This window comes from Phyllopteryx taeniolatus, chromosome 15, assembly GCF_024500385.1.
Source record: "Phyllopteryx taeniolatus isolate TA_2022b chromosome 15, UOR_Ptae_1.2, whole genome shotgun sequence".
In the NCBI taxonomy this organism is placed as follows: domain Eukaryota; kingdom Metazoa; phylum Chordata; class Actinopteri; order Syngnathiformes; family Syngnathidae; genus Phyllopteryx; species Phyllopteryx taeniolatus.
The window spans coordinates 20,172,647-20,197,931 of record NC_084516.1 but is presented as its reverse complement, the minus strand read 5'-3'; the positions used below and the strand labels follow the sequence as shown (position 1 = coordinate 20,197,931).

The following is a 25,285-nucleotide window of genomic DNA, read 5'->3' as shown; positions in this document are numbered from 1 at the left end:
GCGTGGCTGGGTGGGTGTGGGGTGTGAAAGTGTCCTTTTCAAATCTGCAGTAGAAGGTATTCAAGTCATTGGCTCGTGCACTATTGTTCTCAGCTTGGGGGGATCGTCGCTTGTAATTGGTCAGCTATTGGCATTCATGCCAGACTGATTTAGAGTTGTTAGCGTTAAATCGTTTTTCCAACTTTGCTGCATAGTTCCTCTTTGCAAGTTAATTTCTTTAGTCAGCTGGTTTCTACCTCGATTATACAGGGCCCTGACCCCACTCTGATATGCGCCCTCCTTAACTTGGCGAAGTTGTTTAAGTTTGGCAGTGAACCACGGCTTGTTGTTGTTGAATGTGTGCAATGACTTTGTTGTTACACACACATCTTCACAGAAACTGATATAGGATGTGACAGTGTCCGTATATTCATCCAGCCTGCCAGTTGAATTTTCAAAAGACACTCCAGTCTGTGCAGTCTAAACAGCTTTGAAGTTCCATCTTTGCTTCTTTGTTCCACTTTTTAACCGTTTCACTGTAGGCTTCGCGCATTTAAGTTCTTGCCTGTATCTCGGTATTAAGTGAATTAAGCAGTGATCAGACGAGCCCAGTGCTGCACGAGGTATAGCACGGTATGCGTTATTTAGCGTAGTATAGCAGTGGTCTAAAATGTTATTTTTCCCTGGTAGGACTGCTTGTATTTAGGGAGTTCGTGGTTGAGTTTAGCTTTGTTGAAGTCCCCGAGAATAAGGAGGGGTGAGTCCGGGTGTTTTTTTTCCAATTTCGTTTACCTGTTCGGCGAGCATTAGCAGTGCGGCGTTCGTGTTAGCTTGAGGCGGAATGTAGACACCAGCGAGAATGAATGATGCGAACTCACGAGGAGAGTAGAATGGCTTCCAGTTCAAAAACAGCGACTCCAAATGCGGGCTGCAGTGTGTGCTGAGCTCCGTGAAGCATATCCCGCCACCTTTTGTTTTCCCCGAAGATTCCATGTGGCGGTCTGCCCGGTGAAGATGGGAGCCGGGAAGCATGACGGCGCCATACGGTACAGCCTAACAAAGCCAAGTCTCCGTAAAGCACATGGCGGCGGAATGTCCAAAGTCTTTACTGGTCTTTATCAGAAGATGAAGCTCTTCCATTTTATTGGGTAGGGAGCGTAGATTCGTGAGGTGGATGGACGGAAACGCCAATCTGTATCCTCTCTTGCGGAACTTCACCTGGATGCCGGCTCGCTTCCCTCTGTGGAGTCACCTCCGCCTCCATGTGCCAAAGACTGCGGTCGCTGCTCCGGTGAGTAACTCAGGGGAAAAAAATGAGCGGATTTGCGAAAGTTGGTGAAAGAAAGTCCGGAGTAGCCTCCTTGATGGTTAGCAAGTCTCCCCTTGTGCAAGTAAGTCATGTAATGTCTAAATTAGAGAAATCAAAATCCTGGTTAAATTTTATAGTTAATAAATAAATGATCACAAATGTGAAAAGCAAAATGTAAACTACTTACTGTGAGGGGTGAGAATATCGGTTTTATAAAAATCCGCAATTCGTAACACTGAGTTCAAAACTACGATTTGTTTGCACTCACAATGTTAACAGTTTTGTTTGAAATAATGTTGCCAATACTGTCAAGTGATCAGAGCACATTTATTTGTATAGCACTTCTTAAACATTACAAATGTAACACCAAGTGCTTTACAGAAATTAAAATGACAAGAGAACCTTTAAAAGATGTTTGAGACAAGACAAGAGAATCTGACTGACAAGACGTGTGTTCAACCTGAGGATGAAAACGCCAGTGCTAGTGACTGTGCGGTCTGCTAATTACTGGTGTGTTGGCGTGTGGTGTTTGAGAGACAAATAGTTGAATCTTGGCCAAGTGTTTGGTGAAAGTGCATTGTTTGATTGATTACAGGGAGATCTGTTTTGTGGATACTGTATATATCTGTGTGCTGGTTATTACTTATGTAATGCGTTGTGAGCTGTTGCTGCAGGGAAACAAATCAGTTGTGGGAAAACAATTTTGGGAGGACTGGTGATTAACTAGTGTGACAGTGTGATATTGTAGAGCTAGAGTTTTGTTTTGTTTTATGAAGTCGTAAGAATGAGGCCGAGAGACCTGAAAGGGAGTAGCCTACTCATAACAAGACAGATTCCAAAGAGGCAGCTCAGTCTTAGAAGAGTGCAATTTAACATTCACACAAAATAATATTTTTTGAATTAAGTTATTAGTGTGCATTCAAAATTAAATGTAGTACAATTTCAACAGTTTCAACATAAACAGATTTAATTCTTAAAAGGATTGTTATATGCTACAACCTGCATTTCATCATGGCATTTTGAGATTTTTCTTTTTTACAAGAGACTCAGTCAGTGTCGGCTTTTTTCCCCCCCTTCCTCTCCAGTCAGGACTTTGTGCAACTGTGGGTTTTTATCTTGTGTTGTCTGTTCTCCTAATCAAAACACAAAAATGCATTTCTCTGGCAGAGCAAACTTCAGCACGATTAGTGAACATCTGACACGCGCCCTACAGTCCTCCCGGACTTCTGGGCTTCCTGATTCATCCAAGCCCTTTGTTCAGTTTCTGGACGAGCATTATCGCAAAATGACTTCAGTGTTACTGCAACGTCATGGCGACCTCCTTCGCCCAGTGGAGTACTTTTCTCGTCAACTGGATCCGGTGGCACGGGGCCTTCTGTGTGCCTTCGCGCTGCGGCCGCCTATGAACAGGCTGTTCTAGTCGCACGTGACTACGTGGGGTATTCTCTGCTAACTTTGTGCATTTTTCACTGTGATAAATTCTATCTTACAGGAGCAACGGTCCTCTCACCCGTCCGCTGCGCGTTGGCTCCGCTACAACACAGTGCTGTTGCTGATGGCTTCCACGTTGTGACTTCCTCAACACTCTCTTCTCATTACTCGGCACAGGCGGCCGAGTTGATAGCGCTCACTGAGGCCTGCTGCCTAGCAGAAGGTAAATCTGTCACCATCTACACGTACTCTTGTTATGCCTTCAGAGTGGTCGCAACATTGCAAACCTGTTCTTCACCCTGACAAGGTTGCTGCTCTCCTCGACGCCATCCTTCTCCCTTCAGTTATCGCTTTGTGCATATGTACAGCACACACCAACATGTCTGACCCTGTGTCTTAAGGGAATGCACGTGCAGATGCCGCAGCCAAGGCTGCATCGCTCCCACCTCCTCAATCTTTCCACCTCTCCTCTTCCCTCTCCTCCCCTCATTCACCTCCAACCCTCATGTTGGAACAGGAAGGGGCCATCCCATAACTGTTGCCACAAAGTAGGGAGCAATGAATTGTCCAGAAGCTCTTGGTATGTTGAATCCTTCAGAGTTCCTTTCACTGGAACTAAGGAGCCAATATTTTTAACAATTCCATCCATGCTCCCAACTTTGTGGGAACAGTTCTTCCATTTCTAACATGGCTGTGGACCAGAGCACAAAGCAAGGTCCATAAAGACGTGGTTGAGAGAGTTTGGTGTGGATAAACTTGACTGGCCTGAACAGAGACCTAACCTCAACCCGATACAACACCTTTGGGATGAATTAGAGCTCGTGGACAGCCTTCCCAGAAGAGTTGAAGCTGTAATAGCTGCAAAAGGTGGACCAATGTCATATTGAACCCTTGTTAGGATTGGGATGTCACTTAAGTTCATACCGTATGTGAGTCAAGGCAGGTGAGTGAATACATTTGGCAATACGGTGTACTTACGGCACACACTAACTAGATGAAGAGGTCTTATCCAAAAGGAGAAAAACTAATTTTAAAAAAAGAACTTGTGGACAGACTATTATCTTGTGCTGAACTTGTTCACACTAAGCCACTTAATTGTTTTAACGGGATAAAATACATATACTGTGTGTCTACTCTCTCTTCATGCACTTGATTGTCTGAGATTACACAGTTACATGGATGCAGAGTTTCTGCGTAAATGGTCAGAAATTGTCAGTGAAGCCCATCTGAGTACATATGGGCCTAAGGTTGTGACCTGACTGCAGGCCATTATTTACAAAAGCCAGATATAAAAGCTGTTATTCTAAATTACAACATATACAGTAAAGTTGCTTTATATTCTGCCACGTAGCTTCTTTAGCTGAATGTTTTTTTATTCTTCACTTTGTCTACTCCCTGTACAGCAAAACCTCAAACCAGCACTCAATCTTGTCAGCCCTCAGTGGTGATTAAACGCCTAAGAGACGAAAATAGTTTTTCTCTGCCTACCTGGATTGAGCAAAACCCCTTTTTAGTTACAGTACGTCTTTGAGGAAAGAAGCTGGATGTGTATGAGTATGTAAACACAATCCCACAGTGAAAGCACGCGCTCCAGTCTGTTTACTGCAGTGTTGTATCAGCCAGCAGCACCAAGGAAACCACATGGAAAGGACATCGACTACAAAGTCACAGCAAAGACAAAAACAATATGCGATTCATTTCATGTCCGAAATGTATATTTTGTTATGGTTTCTTTTTTGCTATGGTACTTGAGTGACTGCAGCTACCAGATACAAATTCCTTGTGTTTTAACATACTATATTTGGCTAATAAAAATTATTTTGATACTGCTTACTTATAAACTAACTTGCATTAGAATTGCGTTATTGAAACTGTTAAAATAAGGTGCACTTCTACTTCCTGTTCTTCTTTAAAATGGACACACATACAGTACAGTACCTAATTTCCTTCATGCTTGCTTTTAATTAATACAGAAGTTCAATTCAACCGCACGAGATCAATTCACAGCTAGAAGGTCAGTTCTTGGTTCTTAATTACCTCGGCCTTCTCCACAAACTGCTCCAGCTGCCTCAGGTTAGAAGGGCGCCGTATCCAGACTGCATGTTTCAGATCCTTGCACAGGTGTTCAATAGGCTTTAAATCAAATTAAACTCGTTCGAATAGGTTTACCTTTATTACATTGTTTTGGGTCTTAATCCTGTTGGAGGATCCAACACAAACCATGCTGTCTAACACTGTGCAGGACATTTCGCTCCAGAATGCCTTGATAGATATTTTTTTGTATCCTGTACAGATTCAAAGTGTCCTCTTTTTCTTTCTTGGTATACACACACCACATGCAAAATTGTCGGTACCCTTCCAATAAAGAACTGGGCCATTCAAATAAATGAGAATTTGCCAAAATGCATTATGACAATGTCAGGTTAGGCTACTAGCCGGAAGAAGGATCCCAAAGCTAACTCAGGACACTAATAACTAACAATGGAATTTTAATTTTAAAAAAATGTAGATCGTGAGTAAAAAGGCCAAACAAGGTACCAAAAAAAAAAAAATAATAAATCACAAAGACAAAAAGTCAATATTGTGTGTGAAAAACTCGCAAAGTGAACACTACAACTAAAAGTGGTGGTCGGAGCCACGGCAGAAAGGAGACGCCAAAAAACACAAATCTAGTTATATTGGACATACACAAGGCACAAAACACAAAAGAGATTTACTTGTGTAGAATGGAGACGGGCAAAAACACCAAGCACACTTGAGGATAAATGGGAAATGTACTCAAATACAAGAGACACAAACAGAAACTAGACGCATGGATATAAGCAATTGGAGTCCGCCGTCGCCTTTCCGCCGCAGCTGGTCCTAAAAACCAGCTGATTGGAAAATGGAAAGCAGGTGCGCAACACTGAGATGCTCACCAAGGCAACAGGGGTTGTGCGCAACCAACTTCCGCAATCGGCAAAACAGGTCAAAGCACTTCCTTCTATTTCAGGTGACTGACGGAGCCCTATGGCAGAAGACGGGGACGAAGCAACTGTAAAAATATTCAACGTCTACATTGTCTTTTGAGCTGCCAAAGATGACCGCATCCAATGTTTAAGCTTTGTTCGTCTTTAGATACTGTACACATATGTATAAATAAATGATATGTGTATTTAACTTTTGTCTGAAAACACCAGCCATAAAGAAAACAAAGTTTTAGCAAATTTAGGTTCAAACCACCATATCATCAGCCCATAGTTATGCTAGTTATTGCAGCATACACAGGAAGACCGCTAACCTCTTTTCTGGGTTTCGTCACGTGACTAACCACATAAAGCGGATTGCAACACAAAACAAACTATAACGGGAATATGACAGACAAAGCTGGAGCTTTTGCATCTCACATCTGCTCTATGTTTACAGATGCAAAAATGAAACAGTATACAGGACAAAGAAAATAACAAAATATATGTAACCAATGCAATAAAACTGAGGGTAACATCATTTTTGTCCACACCAGTTTCATTAGTTTGCATCTGAGAATAACTCTGTGGACCACAAAAAAAGCAATGCCTCCATTAGTTAATTCTCGGCATTTCTTTATGTACATCAAGTTTTTTTAAGTGACCATTGAGGCTTTTTCTTTAAGTGAACTGTACCAACAATTTTGTGTTCAAGTGAAGCAGACTAACTGCCACATGGTGGAATCAATTGGGCCTCCAAGCTTTAAACTGTCCTTTTAACTAAAAACCCTGAAACATGAAATAAAATTGATCAAATTTGACAATGAATGACAAAATTGATAAGTGATTAGTCATGCCCATCCATAGCTGGATTACTACAAAAAAACAAAAACAAAAAAAATGTTAAGGAATTACAGTCTAAGGTTTTGTGACTTTGTTCAGCTTTCATCAATTCATCACCATTGACAGCTAGCGGGCCAGATTTCACTTCCCTGCTTTTAAAGTATGTCACGTCACAGCAAAAGGAGAGGATGACAAAGACAAACTTCCACAAGTTGAATGGGTTGCTCATTTCACCCTACTGAGCCACAGCAGAGTTAGAAGAGTCACAAACAGGAGCACTTGAGTGCTACCCAGGGTAAATGAACAATGCACTTTCGTAGGTCATCGCTGGAATTGTCAGGCAAAAGCGGTGTACATTTATCTTAAGGGTACTACAGGGGGACGAAAAACACGATCAATTAGAAATGTGCTGAAAACTAAATAAGACTTTAAGTCAACTTTGTTTTTGTGGTGGATTCGTGTTTTCTGTGATAAGGTTGAAGGAGAGTCCAAATCACAAAAGAAGTACAGCTCGACCAGTATATTTCGGTCTTTGATAAAAATCTAATTCATATTAGACAAATACAAGCTTTAGGTTGACATCACTAGCAAATAATTATTTTAATAATATGATTTTTAACATTAACATACTGTAGACAGACATTCAAGGTGTCAGTAATGCTACATGCCAATTCCCCTGGTGGAAGATAAGAGATTCTTATCTTTCGGCCTGTAACCTGTAACTTTTAAAAACGGTAAAAAACTCAGTGGAGGTCATGTCATGGCTTGGGCTTGCATGGCTTGTTCTGGGACAGGTTCATTCATCTTCATTGATGAATAACATGAGGGCAGCAGCAAAATAAAATCTTCCAATTTAAAGAAAGATGTAACCAAACAGCCTTCATCATGCAGCAAGATAATGACTCAAAACACAATTCCAAAACAAAAGTTCCTCTCATGCTGACCAAGGAGTAGCAATAACTATATTGGGTAACGGCTAATTTATTGTTAATTTTCTCATCAATCAATTTCATTTGTTTGAATGCCCATGCCTTGTCTTAACTTTGATTGGGTTATGTTTCTCGAATATCACTGCACCTAATAGTCTCACTATTACTGTATGATGTGCCAAATCAGAATATACAACATGTCACTGTGATGGCAATCGCAATATCATCACTTGTGAAAAACACCAAGAGGTGGTTCACTTTGCAGTTGTTAATTTTGACAGTGTAACAGCACTACTAAGAAATATTCTGGATAGAACTGTTAAATCAGCTCAAGTGTCTCAGCCCATTTATTTAAAAAGGTCCATTCTCTCCCTCTTGTTTAACTGTAGAAGAGTTTTATTGTTATAGTCCTTGAGGTTGCCAATGATAAATTCCTGCATAAACAAATAAGTGTTGCTGTTTCAATATACTGTAGAGTCCATGAATGCTGAACTTGGGTCTTGAAATGCCTTCATAAACATGCAAGTGGGGTGACAACCGACAACAGAGACAGGAAAGGGATTTGGGTCAATGTCAATGTAAAGAATATATACAATTAAAGAAGTGATAACGTTCTGAGAGTTCAGTGCAAGATGGGGAGATTGAATCAGGCATTCTTTGTGTCCCAATGGAATAAATCCAGTGAGCATCCGATTCAAATGTGACATTTTCTCTGTTCAACAAGTCAGGAGCTAAAATCCACAAAGCTTCATTCAATTCATTGATGCTTAGCGCCTATATCGTCTGTGAATGTAGAAGGACGTTTTTCGTTAAGGTTATTTATATACAGTATGTATTTATTATTGTGGTTGTAATTTGCAGAGGTGTGCAACTGTTACTATGATATCCACTAGGATACAAATAAGGTTTGTTGTTTGTGGAATGAGACAAGCTGATTTAATTACTGATTAGTATTTCAGTACTCATGACCACTTTCTCAAGAGGTGTGATTCATACACTCGGCAAGAACAAGAAAAAAAAGTCTGTTCTGCCAAAACAACCTACCGTAATTTACAATGCACACTTTTTCCCCCAAATAATTGTCAGAACTCAATAGTGCACATTATACATAGGTATATGGGGAAAAAATAAAAAATACAAATAAATCACATTGTATAAATGTATGCCGCCATCTAGAGGTTATGAAAAAGCTGTACACTTTAATTACAATATGCCACCGCCACCTACAGGTTATGAAAAAGGTGTAGCCTACACTTTCATTCCAGTATGACAGGGGTATGGTACAGTATGACTGCATAATATGTACAGTTGTGCTCATCAGTTTACATACAGAGGCAGAATTTGGGAATTTTTATTTTAAATATGACTGAGCAACAACCATCATTAATTTCTTTATATTTATGTTTTGTTTAATAATAATGCTTTTCTAAAACGCTCGAAAGTATAATTTGATTCCCATTAAAATAGAATTGTGTGTTTCGCCTGGCCCTTCATGTTTTCTCTAAAGAATTTTACCCATCTTACAAATGCTCTCTCTCTCTCTCACCTGTCACCACCTGATCCTGGAAATCTTTGCCAGAGTATTGGAGCTTCTCCAGCGGTACAACAGCTCCCCAGTCTCCACGTAAGCTACACGATTCCTCGTCTCCTTTCTGACCTCCGTGTCTCTCCTTGTCCTCAGTGTTCCCTCCATGTTCCTCGCCAGGTTAATTCCTACCACCAAGCCAGCCACCTGCCCTCGTCACTGCCTGCCACGCATCCCCTGCCTCCACAACCCGCCAGGGCACCTCAAGGACCATCTACGTTTCCCTTTTTCAATAAACTGTTCGTCAGTGCTGCTACAAAAAAGGACAAACTCCAACTGCAACAGACAATCAAAACTGCTGGAAAGATTGTTGGTACCCCCACACTGAGGACTTGCACGCTGCCAGAACTAAGACAAGAGTGTGCAAAATCCTTTCGGACCCTCCACATCCTGGTCACCGGGGGCCTCATGTACAAAACGTGGTGTCTGTTCTTTTTCACTGCAAAGTTCAGCTGTATCAAGAGTGACATGACCGTGGAAATGTGCGGTGCCTCACGCCAACTGCATGGCTGGTGTTGCGTACGCCATTTGGCGTTTCTGCAGCTTTTGGTGCTTTGGCGACAGAGGTGATGTTGGGAAACTGTTCTCAGAAATTTGCACACCAGAGACACATGAATAATTAGCACTGATGAACAATTCATGCCCGGCAACATTTGATTTCAACAATCCAATTGAGGCAAGGACTGAGAATTCATTTGTTCACCAGTGTATTTAATGAACCACTGATATGTGAGGACACCTATTAATTGTTCGAGGCGATCATTAATGCTGCCTATTGCCCTCACAATCGCTTTGTGACTCCAGCACATGCACTGAAAAAAAAAGTCCTTCATACTTAATGAATTTACTTCATTTGAACATGTGCATCGGTTGCACATGATTAAAATGTGTTTAAATTGACAATTTAACCCTCTTCACCTAAAAAAAAAAACAAAAAAAAGATTGTCAGTGTGCGTGTCCTCTGTATTAAAATAATAAATGGAGTAATCAAAAGAAGTCATAGTTTTTGATATGCTGATGTGCTTCTGTTTGAATTCAAAAGATTTCTTACAAATACCACACATCCAACATTTACGCATGAACCTTTATCTCACAGGGCTGAGCGTAGGTTACTGTATGAACACATTTGTTATGGGTTTAAAAAAAAAAAAAAAATACATGGTATTAACCTTGTGGGGATAATCAGCCACATGTCCTCCCATCACCCCTGAGAGAGCAGCGTCACCCATGATCGCAGCGAGTCTCTCCTCGAACGGGGTGAGGCCCTCCGCGCCAGTTCTTCCGGCTTTTTTTGGCCACACTTTGGCGGTGGGCAGCTGTCCTCCGCTTCATAGCCACCTTAATGTCTGACCACTTCTTCGTTAGTTCAGTGTGTGCGCGCTATTCTGTCTCCACAGCATTGACAACCGCACATGCGCTGTCCCATTCACTCCTTTTTCGCATGTTGTTAACGCCGTAGGATAGCGTGGCAAAGATTTTCTTGCGTGCCTCCACTTCATTGAACAACTTCACATTCAGAAAAAATAGTTTTCTTCATTACCTTGCTCGTTTTCCTTTTTTTCTGATCATGCAGAGATCAGCATCTCATGTGCAGGGTTCATTTAAATAGGATTTGCATATTCAAACGTGGCCGTGGACAGGGAGGAGTCGGCTACTCAAACGTGTACGAGGGAAATGTGCTTTGATTCATGAGTACGCAGAGTTTCATACATCTGAATATTTTTGTGCATTTGAGCGTACGCCATGTTTTAGGAGGAAATGCACGCAAGTCTTTGTACATGAGGCGCCAGGTCCTTCCCTCAGGTAGGCGCTACCGATCAATGCAAACTCGAACTAGCAGACATTCCAACAGCTTGTTCCCTCTTGCCATCAACTTCTTAAACAGCTAACCTACAATTCCATTGAAACATGCTGCCAATTTTTTTTGTCTTGAGTTTGTTGTTACATTTCTGTCGGCCCAATTATACATTACTCGTGCACTCACGGTAGTAGTCGCTCCATGCTGCGCATCTGTTGTTGACTTATACTGGCCACTCATGTCAGAGTAGCATCTGCACCACTTGCACACTGACTGAGAAGTATCTGCAACATTTGCACAATCAACATTGTCCCAAATTATCGTACTACTAGTCACTTTAAACTGCATCCACTCCTTGAAGTCTCGGCGCCCTTCGCAAAATGGTCATTGCACCGGACTATTGCAATATTAGTCATTCAAACTGCTCTAAGTGCTAGAGGACTCTGCATCTTTTTGCACAATTGTCACAAAATTTGTACCGGCATTACCAGATAACTAGCAACCCTTTATTGCTCAGTGACTGTTTTTCTCAATGTCTTTGTCTCAAAAGTGTTCTCAGTCTGTTGTCATACTGGAACGGCTCCAACTACCGGAGACAAATTCCTTGTGTTTTTTGGACATACTTGGCAAAATAAAGATGATACTGATTCTGATCACAACCTCTCAGCCATACGTTCAGGACACATATGGGTATAAGCAAAATCCTACATTGTAAAAATGTATTATACATGGGTAGAAGGGTTTTCCAGAATTTTGAAGTCAACTTTGGGGGTGCGTATTCCAAGATGGCGCCAACCAGTGTGGTCGCCTCGGTAATGCGCACTCTAGTATTGTTTTGGTATTTTTCGTTCGTCTTTGGAGACATTAAACGACTCACTTACACAAGGGGAGACTTGCTAACCATCAAGGAGGCTACGCCGGACTTTCTTTCGCAAATCCGCTCCGTTTTTTTCCCCCGATGCCCCCCAAGCTGAGAACAATAGCACACTAGCAAACGACTTGAATACCTTCTACTGCAGATTTGAAAAGGACACTTTCACACCCCACACCCATCCGGCTGCACCCCCGACCACAATCACACCTGTGACTTCTGCGTTAATCCTCCATGAACAGGATGTGAGACGCATCTTCAAACAACAAAAGATTAACAAAGCGGCAGGCCCAGACCATGTGCCCCCATCCTGCCTCAAAGTCTGCGCGGACCAGCTCACTCCAGTCTTCACACAGATCTTCAATAGATCTCTGGAACTGTGCGAAGTACCATCTTGTTTCAAACTCTCCACCATCATTCCAGTCCCCAAGAAACCTGCAATCTCGGGTCTAAATGACTACAGGCCTGTCTCCTTGAGATCTGTGGTCATGAAGTCCTTTTGAACGTCTCGTGCTGGACCACCTCAAGAGCGTCACAGGTCCCCTGCTGGACCCCCTGCAGTTTGCCTACCAAGCGAACAGGTCTGCGGATGACGCAGTCAACATGGGACTGCACTTCATCCAAGAACACCTCGACAGTGCAGGGACCTACGCGAGGATCCTGTTCGTGGACTTCAGCTCAGGGTTCAACACCATCATCCCTGAACTCCTTTCATCCAAGCTTCTCCTGCCATCTGCCAGTGGATTTACAGCTTTCTGACGGGAAGGACACAGCAGGTCAGGCTGGGGGAGGCCAACTCATCCAAACGCAGGATCAGCACTGGAGCGCCCCAAGGTTGTGTCCTCTCTCCGCTGCTCTTCTCTCTCTACACGAACGACTGCACCTCAGCGTACCAGACTGATTTGGTCCGCTGCTATTGTAAGCTAAGAACATTACTAAAACATTATTAACTAAAACTATAACCTCAAAATGAATAGAATTTCTTTTTTTCCCCCCCAAAAGGTTTAGAAATCCTTACATTCTGATTACATTAACGCCACCCAAAAGGTGGGGCACAACCCGTAGTGGGGTACAGCCAGGCTGGAAATGATGAAATTCCATTGAATTCACTGTATCTGCAAAAGCACACAGGGTAGAATCTACAAACTGAATAGAAAAGCCCCCAAAAAATACTATATTGTTGTATTGATATTTGCTTAGGGAAAAGGCCATCTTAAACGGCCTGTCCATGGGGATCTAGACAGGCAAAATTCATGGGAAATGAGGAGGGCTGCATTTTTGCAGAGCAGATGTCCAGGTTATTTTTTGTAACAATCAATAAGCTGGTTCATTTTAAAGGTCTGTGTTTCACTTGCGACAGTGCTCTCCCACAAGGAAAGGGAACTCGGGGGGAGTTGATTTCCTGAACTCCGCATTCCCGCTCAAGTGGCTGCTATAGATCATCCTTTGAATGACACTGGTGTAGATGCATGCACAGTTTTCCACGGGAAGCATGTTGCTTTGCTGTTGCCATTGTTTTTAGTATCAGCACAGTCTACAGAAAACTTCTTCTGAGTCTCCTTCTTTTGTGAATTCTTTTGATGGGTGACAAATCCATTACCACCACCAATAAGCTGCTTGTGGAACAGCCCCATGTGTGAGCATTTCAAACGTGCAAGTGAGAACTTTAGAGAATTGTTTATGAGAAGAATATAAGAAATATGCCTGTGAAGCGGAGTCAGTTTGGATTGTTTTGTTCAACAGTTGTATTTTAGAGAACAATAATTCTATTCAAGGATCAAAGAAACCTATTAAAACAGTCCTGGAATCTAAAATACTTTTTATTTGATGATTTTACATTAACGACTTAGTGACAGTAGGAAAATGTGGGTTCCATGGTGACAACAGTTGAGAACCACTGGTCTCGTGTCCTCCAGAACTGGATCGGTCTTGCATTAATTACCAAAAGGATTATTATTATTTATTTTTTATTTTTTTTTAAATCAACTGGTCTTGCGATATGGAAAGTATTATTTTTATTGCCGTCTAGTGATTACATTTATTTTTTTTTAACAAATTCATCGCACAATTTCCTGTAATTAATCTCGATTAATCACATTGTTTTACATCTATTTTCTATGAAGCCTGTAACAGATTAAAATCTTGGAATTAATGTAAAATCATTAATTCAATGATGCCGATTTCAGGGGACTTTTATTTTGAAATGAAACATCAGATTTGGATGGGACCTCTTTTGGTAGAGACCTGGGGTGGTGTAGTGTCACCCAGACCTGGATTGGTGTTGTGATACCGAAAGGATTATTATGATAAAAAAAAAAAAAGTATTTTTTTTTTTTAAAAAGAGTGAAATATGCAGATTTCAGGGACTTTCATTTTGAAATGCAACATCAGATTTGCATGGGACCTGTTTTGGTGGAGACCTGGGGTGGTGTAGTGATACAAATTATATATATATATATATATATATGTCTACCTGATTCAAAACCCGCAAAGGTATGATCGTGAAGATGTTCATGTTATTACAGTCTCAGATGTCAAGTGCAACATGATAGACTTTCCACACTTTCTTTAATATAATCTCATTCAGTGGGTGCACAGTTAAAGAGTAACAGACCTACTTGTCAGAGTTTCAGAGGTTACTGTATGCGTGCTGTTGTAAACACCGGTAATAACATTTATTTCCAAACTGAGAAGGCATAAAAAAAAAAAATAATCAGCAAACTCTGGCATGAATGACCTCCAGGCAGAGTCTCTCTCATGGCTGGCAGCTGGCCAAAGAACAATGGTTGCATGATGCACCTTACAGCAATAGACCAACCACAATTGTGACTGTGTGGTAAAATATGTAGCAGTGAAGCAAATACTGTACTAAAATTAAGAGGAAGTCCCTGACAGTAGCAGATAAAGTTAGCAATATGTAGGAGTTGAATGTTTAATGCTAACACATTTTACATAAGCAGTGTGCAAACACAAAAACTGGGATTGGCAGAAAAATGGGACTTCAGAACATGAATAAAATTGATAGAAATACAAGCCCAATTCCAATGAAGTTGGGACGTTGTGCTAAACAAATAAAAACAGATTACAATGATTTGCAAATCATGTTGAACCTATATTTAATTGAATACACTACAAAGACAAGATATTTCATGTTCAAACTGAAACTTTGTTTTTAGCAAATAATCAACTTAGAATTTAATGGCTGCAACATGTTCCCAAAAAGCTGGGAGAGTGTCATGTTTACCAGTAACATCACCTTTTCGTTTAACAACATTCAATAAACGTTTGGGAACTGAGGGACACCAATTGTTGAAGCTTTGTAGGTGGAATTCTTTCCCATTCTTGCTTGATGTACAGCTTCAGCTGTTCAGCAGTCCGGGGTCTCCTCCGTTGTCGTATTTTACGCTTCATAAAGCGCCACGCATTTTCAATGGGAGACAGGTCTGGACTGCAGGCAGGCCAGTCTAGTACCCGCACTATTTTACTACGAAGCCACGCTGTTGTAACACGTGCAGAATGTGGTTTGGCATTGTCTTGCTGAAATAAGCAGGGGTGTCCATGAAAAAGACGTTGCTTGGATGGCAGCAATTTTTTTTTTTTCAATAAAAAGGTATAAGGTTGCTTTACAACTGAGTGGAATACGAACAAGTTTTATTTCAGTTTTTACTGAAATAAAAGGTATTGGAGACTTTTTCAATTGGTGAAGCCGAAGTCCTCATTGGAAACTATAAAACAATGATTCAACGCCATTGACACTTTTTAGCATGAAGAAACAAATGTATTTATGTCTCGAAAGAACAAATCCAGTCTGTAGTACTGACAAGATGTTAAGAACACAGAAGAAAGAATTTAGTTTTGCAAAATTTGCATTGTCCAAAATCGTGCATTCGTGTCATACAAAAGCTTAACATGGCGGGCCAGTGTTTAGCACGTCTGACTCACAGACGAGAGGTCCTGCGGGCAAATCTCAGCTGTCCCCCCTGTGAGGAGTTTGCATGTTCTCACCGTGTTCCTCCCACACTCCAAAAACAACGCATGCTCGGTTGCCCATTCTGTAGACGTGAACGTGTCCAGTCCACGGTGTACCCTGCCTCTTGCCCGAAGTCCGTCGGGATAGGCTCCAGTTTAACCGTGACCTAATGAGGACAAGCTCTATCGAAAATTCATGGCAAAATCAAAGCTAATTAGCGCACAGAATCCATATTATAAGAGTATTTACCATGGGTTTAAATGGATGTAAAACAGTAATCATAAAATCAATAACAACAAGTGGTCGTTGAAGAAGACGGTAAAAAGACCATCCAAGAAAACAACAGCCATGTTCAGGACTCAGAAAGCCAAGGCTCATTGGCTCCTTTTCAAACCAATCAGCGGCGTGCGCAAATCGGCCACACTTTCAGCACCTCATTTGCTAATGGGCCGTCTTTATGCTCATGGACAAACAGACAAGTCACATCAGTGGTTTCAGCCCGTGTTCAATGATGGTGCAGCGGTACACTTGCCTGAGCTCAGTGTGGATGTGAATTGTTGTCTGTATGTCCCCTGTGATTGATTAGCAAGCAATGTAGTCTGCCTTTTGCCCGTCAGCTGGGATAGGCTCCAGCTGACCGTGAGTGACCCTGAACAACATAAGCGGTATAGAGAATGGAAGGATGGATGGATATGAGCCCTCATCCCTCCACACACAAAAAATCCTCACAAGCACACATAAACTAAAAATCAGCCAGCCAGCCAGCCTAATTAATTACCTTCAACAAATTGGCCTTGCTGGGCCCATTTAGTCAACATCGTAGACCAGGAGAAAAAAAAAGGAGAGGAGCTCATTTGAGCCCAGTTTCCAAGCGAAACGTGCAGTTCCAAGTGCTGCCCGTGTGATTAGAAAAAGAGAAAGGCAATTACCTTAACTGCTTCAGCATGGGAGACTTGCTCGAAGACTTTCTCGTTGACTTTCATGATTTGGTCCCCGATCCGGAGCCCCTCCTTCTCCGCCAGGCTCCCCGGTTCCACCAGCGACACGTAGATACCCACTCCGTGCTCCGACCCACCACGGATACTGAAACCCAGGCCCTCGTTGCTCCTGTGCCGCTTCATGGTGACCCGCCGCAGCTCGCCCGGAGGCTCGTGGATAAAGTTCCTGCCGAGGAGCGGGACGAGGGGAGCCGTCCCGTCGCTGCTGGCGCTGAAGCTATCCGGTGAGCCGCGCAACGCCACCTGGAACTCGGACGGGTCGTCCTGGAGGTAGTGAGCCGGGGGGGTCGGGTGGGCGCTGCCCAAGTGGCCCTGCGGTGGCTCGGCGGTGCCGTTGCTCGATTTCAGGTAGAGGCCCTCCGAGGTGTACTGCTCGAAGAGGAGCTGGTCAGAGCGGGGGATGACGAGCCGCAGCATGGGGAGAAGTTGTCGTTTGCTGGGCGCGTTGAGGATGACGTTGAGGGTCTGCACCAAGTCGTAGACGTTGCGCTTGGAGTGGTACACATTGAGGCAGTGGATGAACTGCTCCCTCTCCAAGTCGTTCAGCAGCAGGCTGAGCGCGTTGTGAAGCTTCTTCACGTTGGCCGAGAGCGTTCGCGCACTCGAGGAGCTGAGCGACACGCGCTCCGGGTCGGTGGTGCTCATCCCCGCCGCGGCGCCGCACCGGCTGCGCGTTAGAGCGCCGGCGTCACCGGCTCCTGCCTCGGGAGGATTACACCGGCGCTTGGCATCGCGGGCGCGACGTGCAGCCCGAATAAGGCGACACGAAATAAGTAGCGCTTCCCAGGAGAACAAGCGACCCTGACGAGCTACTTCGTGTCATTAGCCGCCGCGGTCTTTGTTTTTCCACAGGGTCAGGTGGCCGGCGAGCAGCCGCGTCTCTGGTGTCCGCCTCCGCGTCAACGAACGCCGAAAAAAAAAGTTCCCCGCTTTTGTGTTACTAGTTTCAAACACTGCCAAGGTGGTCCAAAAATAACTCTGTCATGACTTCCCCACCAAAAGCGAAGCGTGTGGGCAGGTGGTGGTATAATTCTCGATGGAAGTGAGCCGCAGCTTGCTGCCTCCGCTTCCCACGCGTTACTACAGCGACCGGCTGGAGAGTGTGTCGGTGTCGGTGTCCGTGTCCGTGTCCGTGCGTGGTTAGCCGCCCGCCCAAGACTGAAAGCTCCTCTCAGGAAGTGACGTCCATCGTGGCTGTGCTGGATTATTTATAGCCTACAGCGCACGCGCCCGCGCCCGCGCACGCGCACGCATGGCGGCAGCAGCAGCAGGTTAAGCTAAAAAGGACTTTTCGATTAGTAGCGCCGGGTCTCATATTAGCTTCCGTCTGAGCCGCAGCATTAGCGTTACGCAATGCACCTTGCCGTTATTTGTTGACGTGTGTTGAATGTACCCTTTATCTTTATGAGAGCAGAACAACTCACTTGTTGAGAACCATACAAAAGAACTCAAAGTTCAAGCATCTGTGTTAATTGCTCCTTTCAATTGAGGGCAAAAACAGTCAAATTCTGGATCTGGGTGAAATATTGCTTTTAGGCAGCGGTGGCAAAAGTACTCACACACAACGCTTAAGTCATAATTCAAGTACAAAAAAAAAAAAAGACTGGACACTAAAAACAATGTTAGATATTACAGGTTTTTTTTATTTTTTTACAGTGACTTACTGGTAACAGTGTTGCCAGTATGTTACTGTAAATTCAGGTTTACAGTAAAAAAAAAAAAAAAAAGAACAAAACTTATAAAAGTGGAAGGTGAGTAGTCTGAATTGGATTCTGGAGTCATGCTCCAATTGATGCATTGTACTCATGCACCAACTGTGAATCATTAATTTGCTCAACACTAGTTGATTAGCCCGACCGGTTAGAGCGTCAGCCTCGCAGTTCCGAGGACCCGGGTTCGATCCCCGGCCCCGCCCCCGCCTGTGTGGACTTTGCATGTTCTCCCCGTCGTGCCTGCGTGGCTTTCCTCCCACATCCCCCCCAAAAAACATGCATTCATTGGAGACTCAATACATTATGATCATTCTCTCTCTTGTATGATCACATTTTCTTGCATTCATCTGTTATATACGTGTTTTACGGTTCATATTAACCGGAAATGCTTAAACACTGTGGAGCCATGAATATTACAATCCATGCTGGGAACTTAGACATTGCTATCAAATTTACAGTTATTGACCACCTGCCATGAAGTGCTGACTCGCCAGGTAACAGCTGAACTGACTGGGATGCGTCGCTATCACACAGTCGGGGGTTCATGAAAACAGAGTGCAACGTAAAAAACGAGTTGAATCAGACACACGTTCAACAAACGATGTTACGTTAATCGTGACATTAAGGACTAACGTCTTTTACGGCAACAGTGCAACATTTCGTGATGCAATGCACGCTGGGAGCCACGCAGCTTCTGTCCATCAGTCTGACGTCACCCAAAAGCCCGTGATGCGGTGGAAACTAATTAGTGTGTCATCATTTTGCCAAACCGACTTTTGCGAGTATTTGAGATGTAATATTGTCTCTATGGTGCCTCAGCAAACGTGAAATCTGAAAGAAAGTCATCCATCCGTTCCTAAATTCCAGACCTTTCCGCCGAGAGGACTGACATGAGTTCATGGAAATTTCTCGAGCTTATCTACATCACTAGGGAAGATCTCCGCCTTCCCTTTCCGCGACAGAGGCAGTGTGCTCTCAGAAGTGGGTCTTCTTCACTCAGGCAACCAATCAGAGGGAACGGGGGCGGTCTTAGCCAAATATGGACAAACGGAAGCTGCTGTCAGAGGGGCCTTTTCTGGGCACTCTCATGACAAAACCAAGTTGTTGGTTTTTTTTAAATTAAATTGACACTTTGATACTAAATCCATGTTAGAATCACTCTATGAAGGTCGAAATAGGCAAAATACAGGCCCTTGAAATCATTTGACTGTATGGCATGTGGTAGATGACTGTACAATTGACATATTTAACAGTGAACCCTAAATGTTGGTGTCGTGCTGGTTCAACTCGTTAAAAACAAAGAAAACAAAAATAAAACATCACAATTGGGTTTGGTACGAGAGGAAGGCAAGGCAAAAAGGTGGAGGACCCAAGAATTTATATTTAATTAAAAAGGAAAAAAAAAGGCGAACATGGATAAAGTCAACTAAACAAAGTCCCACAACAGATAACCAAAGTAACAAAGAAACACTTGAATAAACCTGAAACATGACCGGTAACTAAACGGCGGCACAGACAGACTATGACACGGAACCAAATACAAACAACGAGCGACACCCGGCCAAGACGCCAGCCGTTTGGTCGGCGAGGTCACGTGGACACGATAACTAAACGAACAACGTGGAACACACAGGAAAGCATGAAACAAAACACACGAAGCATATCCAGGAAGTTCCATACGAACATGTGTGCCATAATCACTTTTGTTTTTTGTCCCCCCCCCCACCCTCTCATTGGCAGCCATTTTTAAACTGTAGCTTCTGATCCAGTATAATTCTAGCATATTTCGGACATTATGATCAAGAGGGAAAGGCAAATATGTTCCCTCTGGCTCATGATCAAGTTGATGTAACAGAAGAAAATGAAACACACACACGCAAGCACGCACGCACACACACACTCATACTCACACTCACGCAGATGACGCAGCATCAGGACACACGTATAATCAAGAGCACTCAAGGCATTCATTACACAAGTGACAGCTTACGATACCACTTGGTAGATAACTCGTGAAGTTATACGAGGCAGGGGTATGATTCTATTGATAGGGGACAGGTCTATGAAGACTCCATGTGCGGTTGCACATGCGGCATAACACAATGGGTTTTAGGTCTGTGTCGTCTTTACAAACCATAGCTGAGTACAGCGGTTCCCGTCGCAGTAAATATTGCCACAACGTTTTCATGATTGATAACCCAGGCACCTGAACTCATCAACATTTCGGCTGAAGCTCAAGAACTAATGTCCCAAGGACCCAAAAGCTAACTCAATATGGGAACGGCAGATAACGTAGAGTCAACAAACTGAAGAAAATATTCAGAGTGAAAGATAAACTATCGGAGGGATACGGATTAGCTGTTAATAAATGACATTGAATTGACCGTCTGGGGTTCTTAAGTAATTGGGTCAAATCAGGAGAATGCGTTTTGTCAGTCTAGAAAGCAAATGTCTGTCAGCGCTCACAATTTAGTGTCTGGTAACATGTCATCAGGGCTTCATTTTGTTTTTTAAAGCCATTCAGATGTTGACTTGCTGGTCATTTTGGATTATTGTTCTGTTGCTTCAGCTTTAAGTCACAAACATTCTCCCTCAGAATTTTTTTGGGTAGAGAGCATAATTTAATGGGTCCATCAATCACAGTCGTCCAGGTCCTGAAGTAATAAGCAGCCCCAGAGCATAACTCTACCACCACCGTGATTAACTGTTGCTACGATGTTTTTATGTCATTTGTAATGAGACACACACCTTCCAAAAAGTTCATAGAATATTCTCTCTAAAAGTCTGAAAGGGTTCATCATTTGTTTGTTTGCAAAAGTAAGATGAACCTTTATGTTCTTTTTGGTCAGCAGTGGTTTTCCCCTTAGAGCGCTGCTGCTTTTTACCAGTCTCTTCCTTATTGTTGAGTCATGAACGTATGAATGTATTTGTCATTATCGAAAAAGTAAGCCCTAAGTTTGCTTATTTTAAGGAGGAGGAGACGCAGCAGCAGCAAAAAAAAAAAAAAGAAAAAGAAAAAGTGGGAATATCAAGTACTAATTTCCCGGCAGCATCTCAGAGTTTAAAGTTGTTCGTGAGCTTTCTAGTTCCAGGGAGATCGCTATGAGGTGTACTTCAGGCTGAGTTGGAAAGCCTCCTGCAGAGACGTCTCGGAATATGATTTTTCTATTGATCCGATGTTCGGGATACTGGGAAACCACAATTATGACGGCTTCTTCCATTTCCTCTTTGCTATTTTCAGTACAAGTCCGCTAAGATAGCATTCAGAAATGACTCCGCCAGCCCCGCTCCCCAATTGTTCTATCCGATGACGCGACGCTGAGCGTCAGACGCCTTCTGCATTGACACGGCGTGCGGCGTCACGTCAAAACGCGCCGATGCCCCCTTAGCGCACCCACGATGAATGGGAAAGTTGAGGGCTTCAGACGCCTGGCCAAGTGCAGCGTGGAAGAGCCTCGGTCGAGGCCTGCAGTTCTTTCGATGTTTTTCCTGGGTTCCTTTGTGAGTCGTCAGTGTGCTTTTGGTGCGCCGGCCACTCCTGGGAAGGTTCGCTACTGTTCCACGTTTGCTCTATTTGACTCTCACCGTGGTTCGCTGGAGTCCTGAAGCTATAGAAAAGGCATTTGAAAACCTTTCCAGACGGGGAGATGTCAATTGCTTGATTCTCATCTATTCTGCATTTGTTGAGGTTTTTCTCTATATTTTGGCTGGCAATTGAACTTAGATTGTCAAAAATGTTATTAGCCCTAGTTAATTCATGATTGAACAAGGAGGAGCATTACTTTTTCCACACTGGGCCAGGGAGGTTAAATATGAAACCTTCATTTAAAACTGCATGCAGTTTTGTCTTTATCGCATTGTCTTGGTGACGATGTGTTAAGATTCATGTGTTGTGTTGGTTGTAGTTTCCATTTCTGACCATTTAAATTGAAGGCACAATCCAAATATTCTCTGCGTTGTGAACCTGTAAAGACTGATATTTTTAAGACTCCATCTGGTTCCAGCAAGCAAGTTATTTTCTTGACACCAACTAATGTATATGTGAATGAATCTGAGGAGCAGATGGCGGTTAAAGCCCGAGCTCAGCGCAATCGCACGTGATTGCACTCTCGCTCCAAAGTGATGCAAGTGACGCAGCAGAATTGTAAGCGAGGCAGCCGAGATAAAGCCCAGTGGCTTTTCACTGCATAGGCTGCACGCTTATCACTTCATTTTTCTCGGCTTTCTCTTCTCCTTTCCCAGATATTTGTGTTTTTATTGATTTCATTTTACGGTGGCTCAAAAAACGCACAGATGGCAATTTTGCCAATATTGAGGAAAAGTAAATGCAGCTGCGTATGGCACAATTGTCTCTAGAACACTTTCATATTGTCATTGCTGAAGAAGACGGCTGACAGTTGCGTGACGAGCAGTCGATGTTTGAATTATTGTTGTTCCAAATGTTAGCGGCGTCACTCAGTGTGTAAACCATGCGTGTCATCAACAATGTTATAGTTTTGTCTTGTTGTCCTTCATGAGTGCCAGCATAATTGTCACGATATTGTTACCCCCCTCACTCGTAACAATATTGTGACGATTGCATAAAAAGGACTTTTCGTAAAAGCGTGTCCCGAGTCATTGTCTGGGGAATCTGGGAATGGACCGCGTATGGTTTCATCCTGTAAATGAGAGCTAGCACTTCTTGGGTTGAACTGAACTTGTACGACTATTTCTCAGTGTTTTGGACTGCAGTAGCAATTGTGTCCTTCTCGAGGCAACGCAAGGTTGAGCTGTATTTAAAACAAAACTCAGTTCACGCAAAGGTTCGGTTCAGTAAAGACTTGGAATGGTTATGTTTCTATGTGGCAATCGTATTATTGACGGATCACAGAACCGATCGATCCGGAATGCACGCCGGCCTGCCTCTCGCTCCGATAGGTTCCTGCCGAGATCACCAACATGAAATGTGATGTAAAAAAGGACGTTGTTATCAACAAAGTACAAAAAGGAAATCAACAAACAAGACGGGAATGTATCCCAGTAAAGGAAATATACAGTGCCCTGATTTTTTTGATTTAGTTTCTCCACTTTAATGTTTAAGATGATCAAACAAATGTTAATATCAGACAAAGATAAAGTCCTAAAGTTTTAGGACTGCAGCGACTCACGGTGAGCGCCGTTATTCTCAAATGGAGAAAAGATTCCCAGGAGCGGCCGGCCTACAAAAACTCCTTCAGGAGGTTACAAGGAAGCCAGGACAACATGTGACTTTTGGGAGAATATTCCATGGACTGAGAAGATGAAAGTTGAGCTTTTTGGAAAGTGTGTGTCTTAATCAGGGGCGTGTACAGACATTTTCAGGGGCAGGTGCTCAAGCCAAAAGAAGGGCACCCACCGCCAATAATTGAGATCCGTGTCGGCACCAGAGAACGTCAAATGGGAGGATATTTTGTCGGCGTGGGGCGGGGAAGGCAATATGTTCCTGCTCTAAAAAAAGTGTGAAAACGGGTGAAAAGGAATTCTCGCATATTGCTGTGGAGGCCTCAAACGCTGCATTAAGTTTGAACGTTGTCAGCTCACTGTTGGTTGATAAGATGTGCGTATCCAGTACTTTGATAGGAAGTGACATGACCGTACGCTCATGATATCCATCCACTTTCCGTAGCGCTTATCCTCACTGGAGCCTATCCCGGCTGAGTCCGGGCGCTCGCCAGGGCACACGCTGAACAGATCGCAGGGCGCACATAGAAAAACAACCATTCGCACTCACGTTCACACCTATGCGCAATTTAGAGTCTTCGATTATCCTAGCATGGATGTTTTGGGAATGTGGGAGGAAACCGGAGTACCCGGAGAAAAAACCCACGCTGGCGAGGCTGGATTTGAACCCAGGTCCTTAGAACTGTGAGGCAGATGGTGCTAACCATTTGTCCACTGTCCCACCATCGTCAATATAGCTTGAATTTCTTTTTGGGTATTGATTCTCTTTGATCTTTATCACTGTGAGCGACTGAAATAAATGGATTTATACTGTGATTAAATGATAGATGAACTGTGAAATCAATTTAGCTTATCATGTAGCTCAACTTAAGAGCCACCTTTCATTTCAAATTAGAAATCAAATGTGGGCAGTTAAAGCTAATTCTAATTGTGATTGTGATTGTGATTATGATTGGGGGGCGGGGGATGTAGCCAACCTTTGTCACCCGCCTGTGAAGCCCTTTGATACAAATAAACTTGACTTAACTTGACAACGGGCCCACGATTATGCCAATAAAATCAAATTGACAGCTTTTCTGATTTATCACTCCTTCTTTTATATTCTGCTCTTCATCATGTACTATACGGAGCAATATAGTTTCCAAAAAGGAGCATTTTTTGTGTGTAAGTGCGTGCATTCAAATATCTCCTTGAGTCCACGTGACTTTTGGCCAGCACGCTCCGGTAATCAAATTGCAATTGTCATTCTATTGCAAAATGGGTTTGGTTGGGACGCTTTTCTTCTTCTGGCTTTCACATCAACAAAGTTCAACTTGTAAAAAGACTACCGAACGTGTTTAATATGCAAGAGTGTCAGTCGGTCTTTGTTTTTGCCGGAGTTAGCCGGAATGTTCTCCCCTTCTGTCTTCATTAACGTGACAATTTCACATCAGGAAACAGCGAGACAATTTGAAATCGCGGATTTCATTCGTACGAGACCTTTCATAGGTTTCATGAAAGGTACAATATCAAATAAATAAGCCACAAATTCTTGAATAATTGGGGATGAACCCCCCATAAATGTGTTGGGGGTTGCACCACACTCCAAAAAAAAAAAAAAGAATGTTTTAAATGAAAAACAACTGCAGATTGTGACCAAAATGCAAGTATGTGGGATCCACTGTATTGATGAATAATAATCCGTCCATTTGCTGAACCGCTTATTATCCGGGTATG

General features: G+C 43.0%; 1 protein-coding gene across 9 annotated transcripts in view; it reads right to left on the bottom strand.

Moving 5' to 3' along the window:
• Window positions 1-18,227, bottom strand: part of whrna (whirlin a) — a 150,341-nt gene extending 132,114 nt beyond the window's left edge. For 2 of the 9 annotated variants that reach the window (XM_061799048.1, XM_061799055.1), the window contains exon 1: window positions 16,590-18,188. In XM_061799048.1, the coding sequence (XP_061655032.1) occupies window positions 16,590-17,303 (714 nt within the window). In that variant the 5' untranslated portion in view covers window positions 17,304-18,188. Of the gene's footprint in view, window positions 1-16,589 lie in introns of all 9 variants that reach the window. The other 7 variants (XM_061799056.1, XM_061799050.1, XM_061799053.1 and 4 more) reach the window with 6 other exon arrangements.
• Between the last annotated feature and the right edge of the window lie 7,058 nt (window positions 18,228-25,285).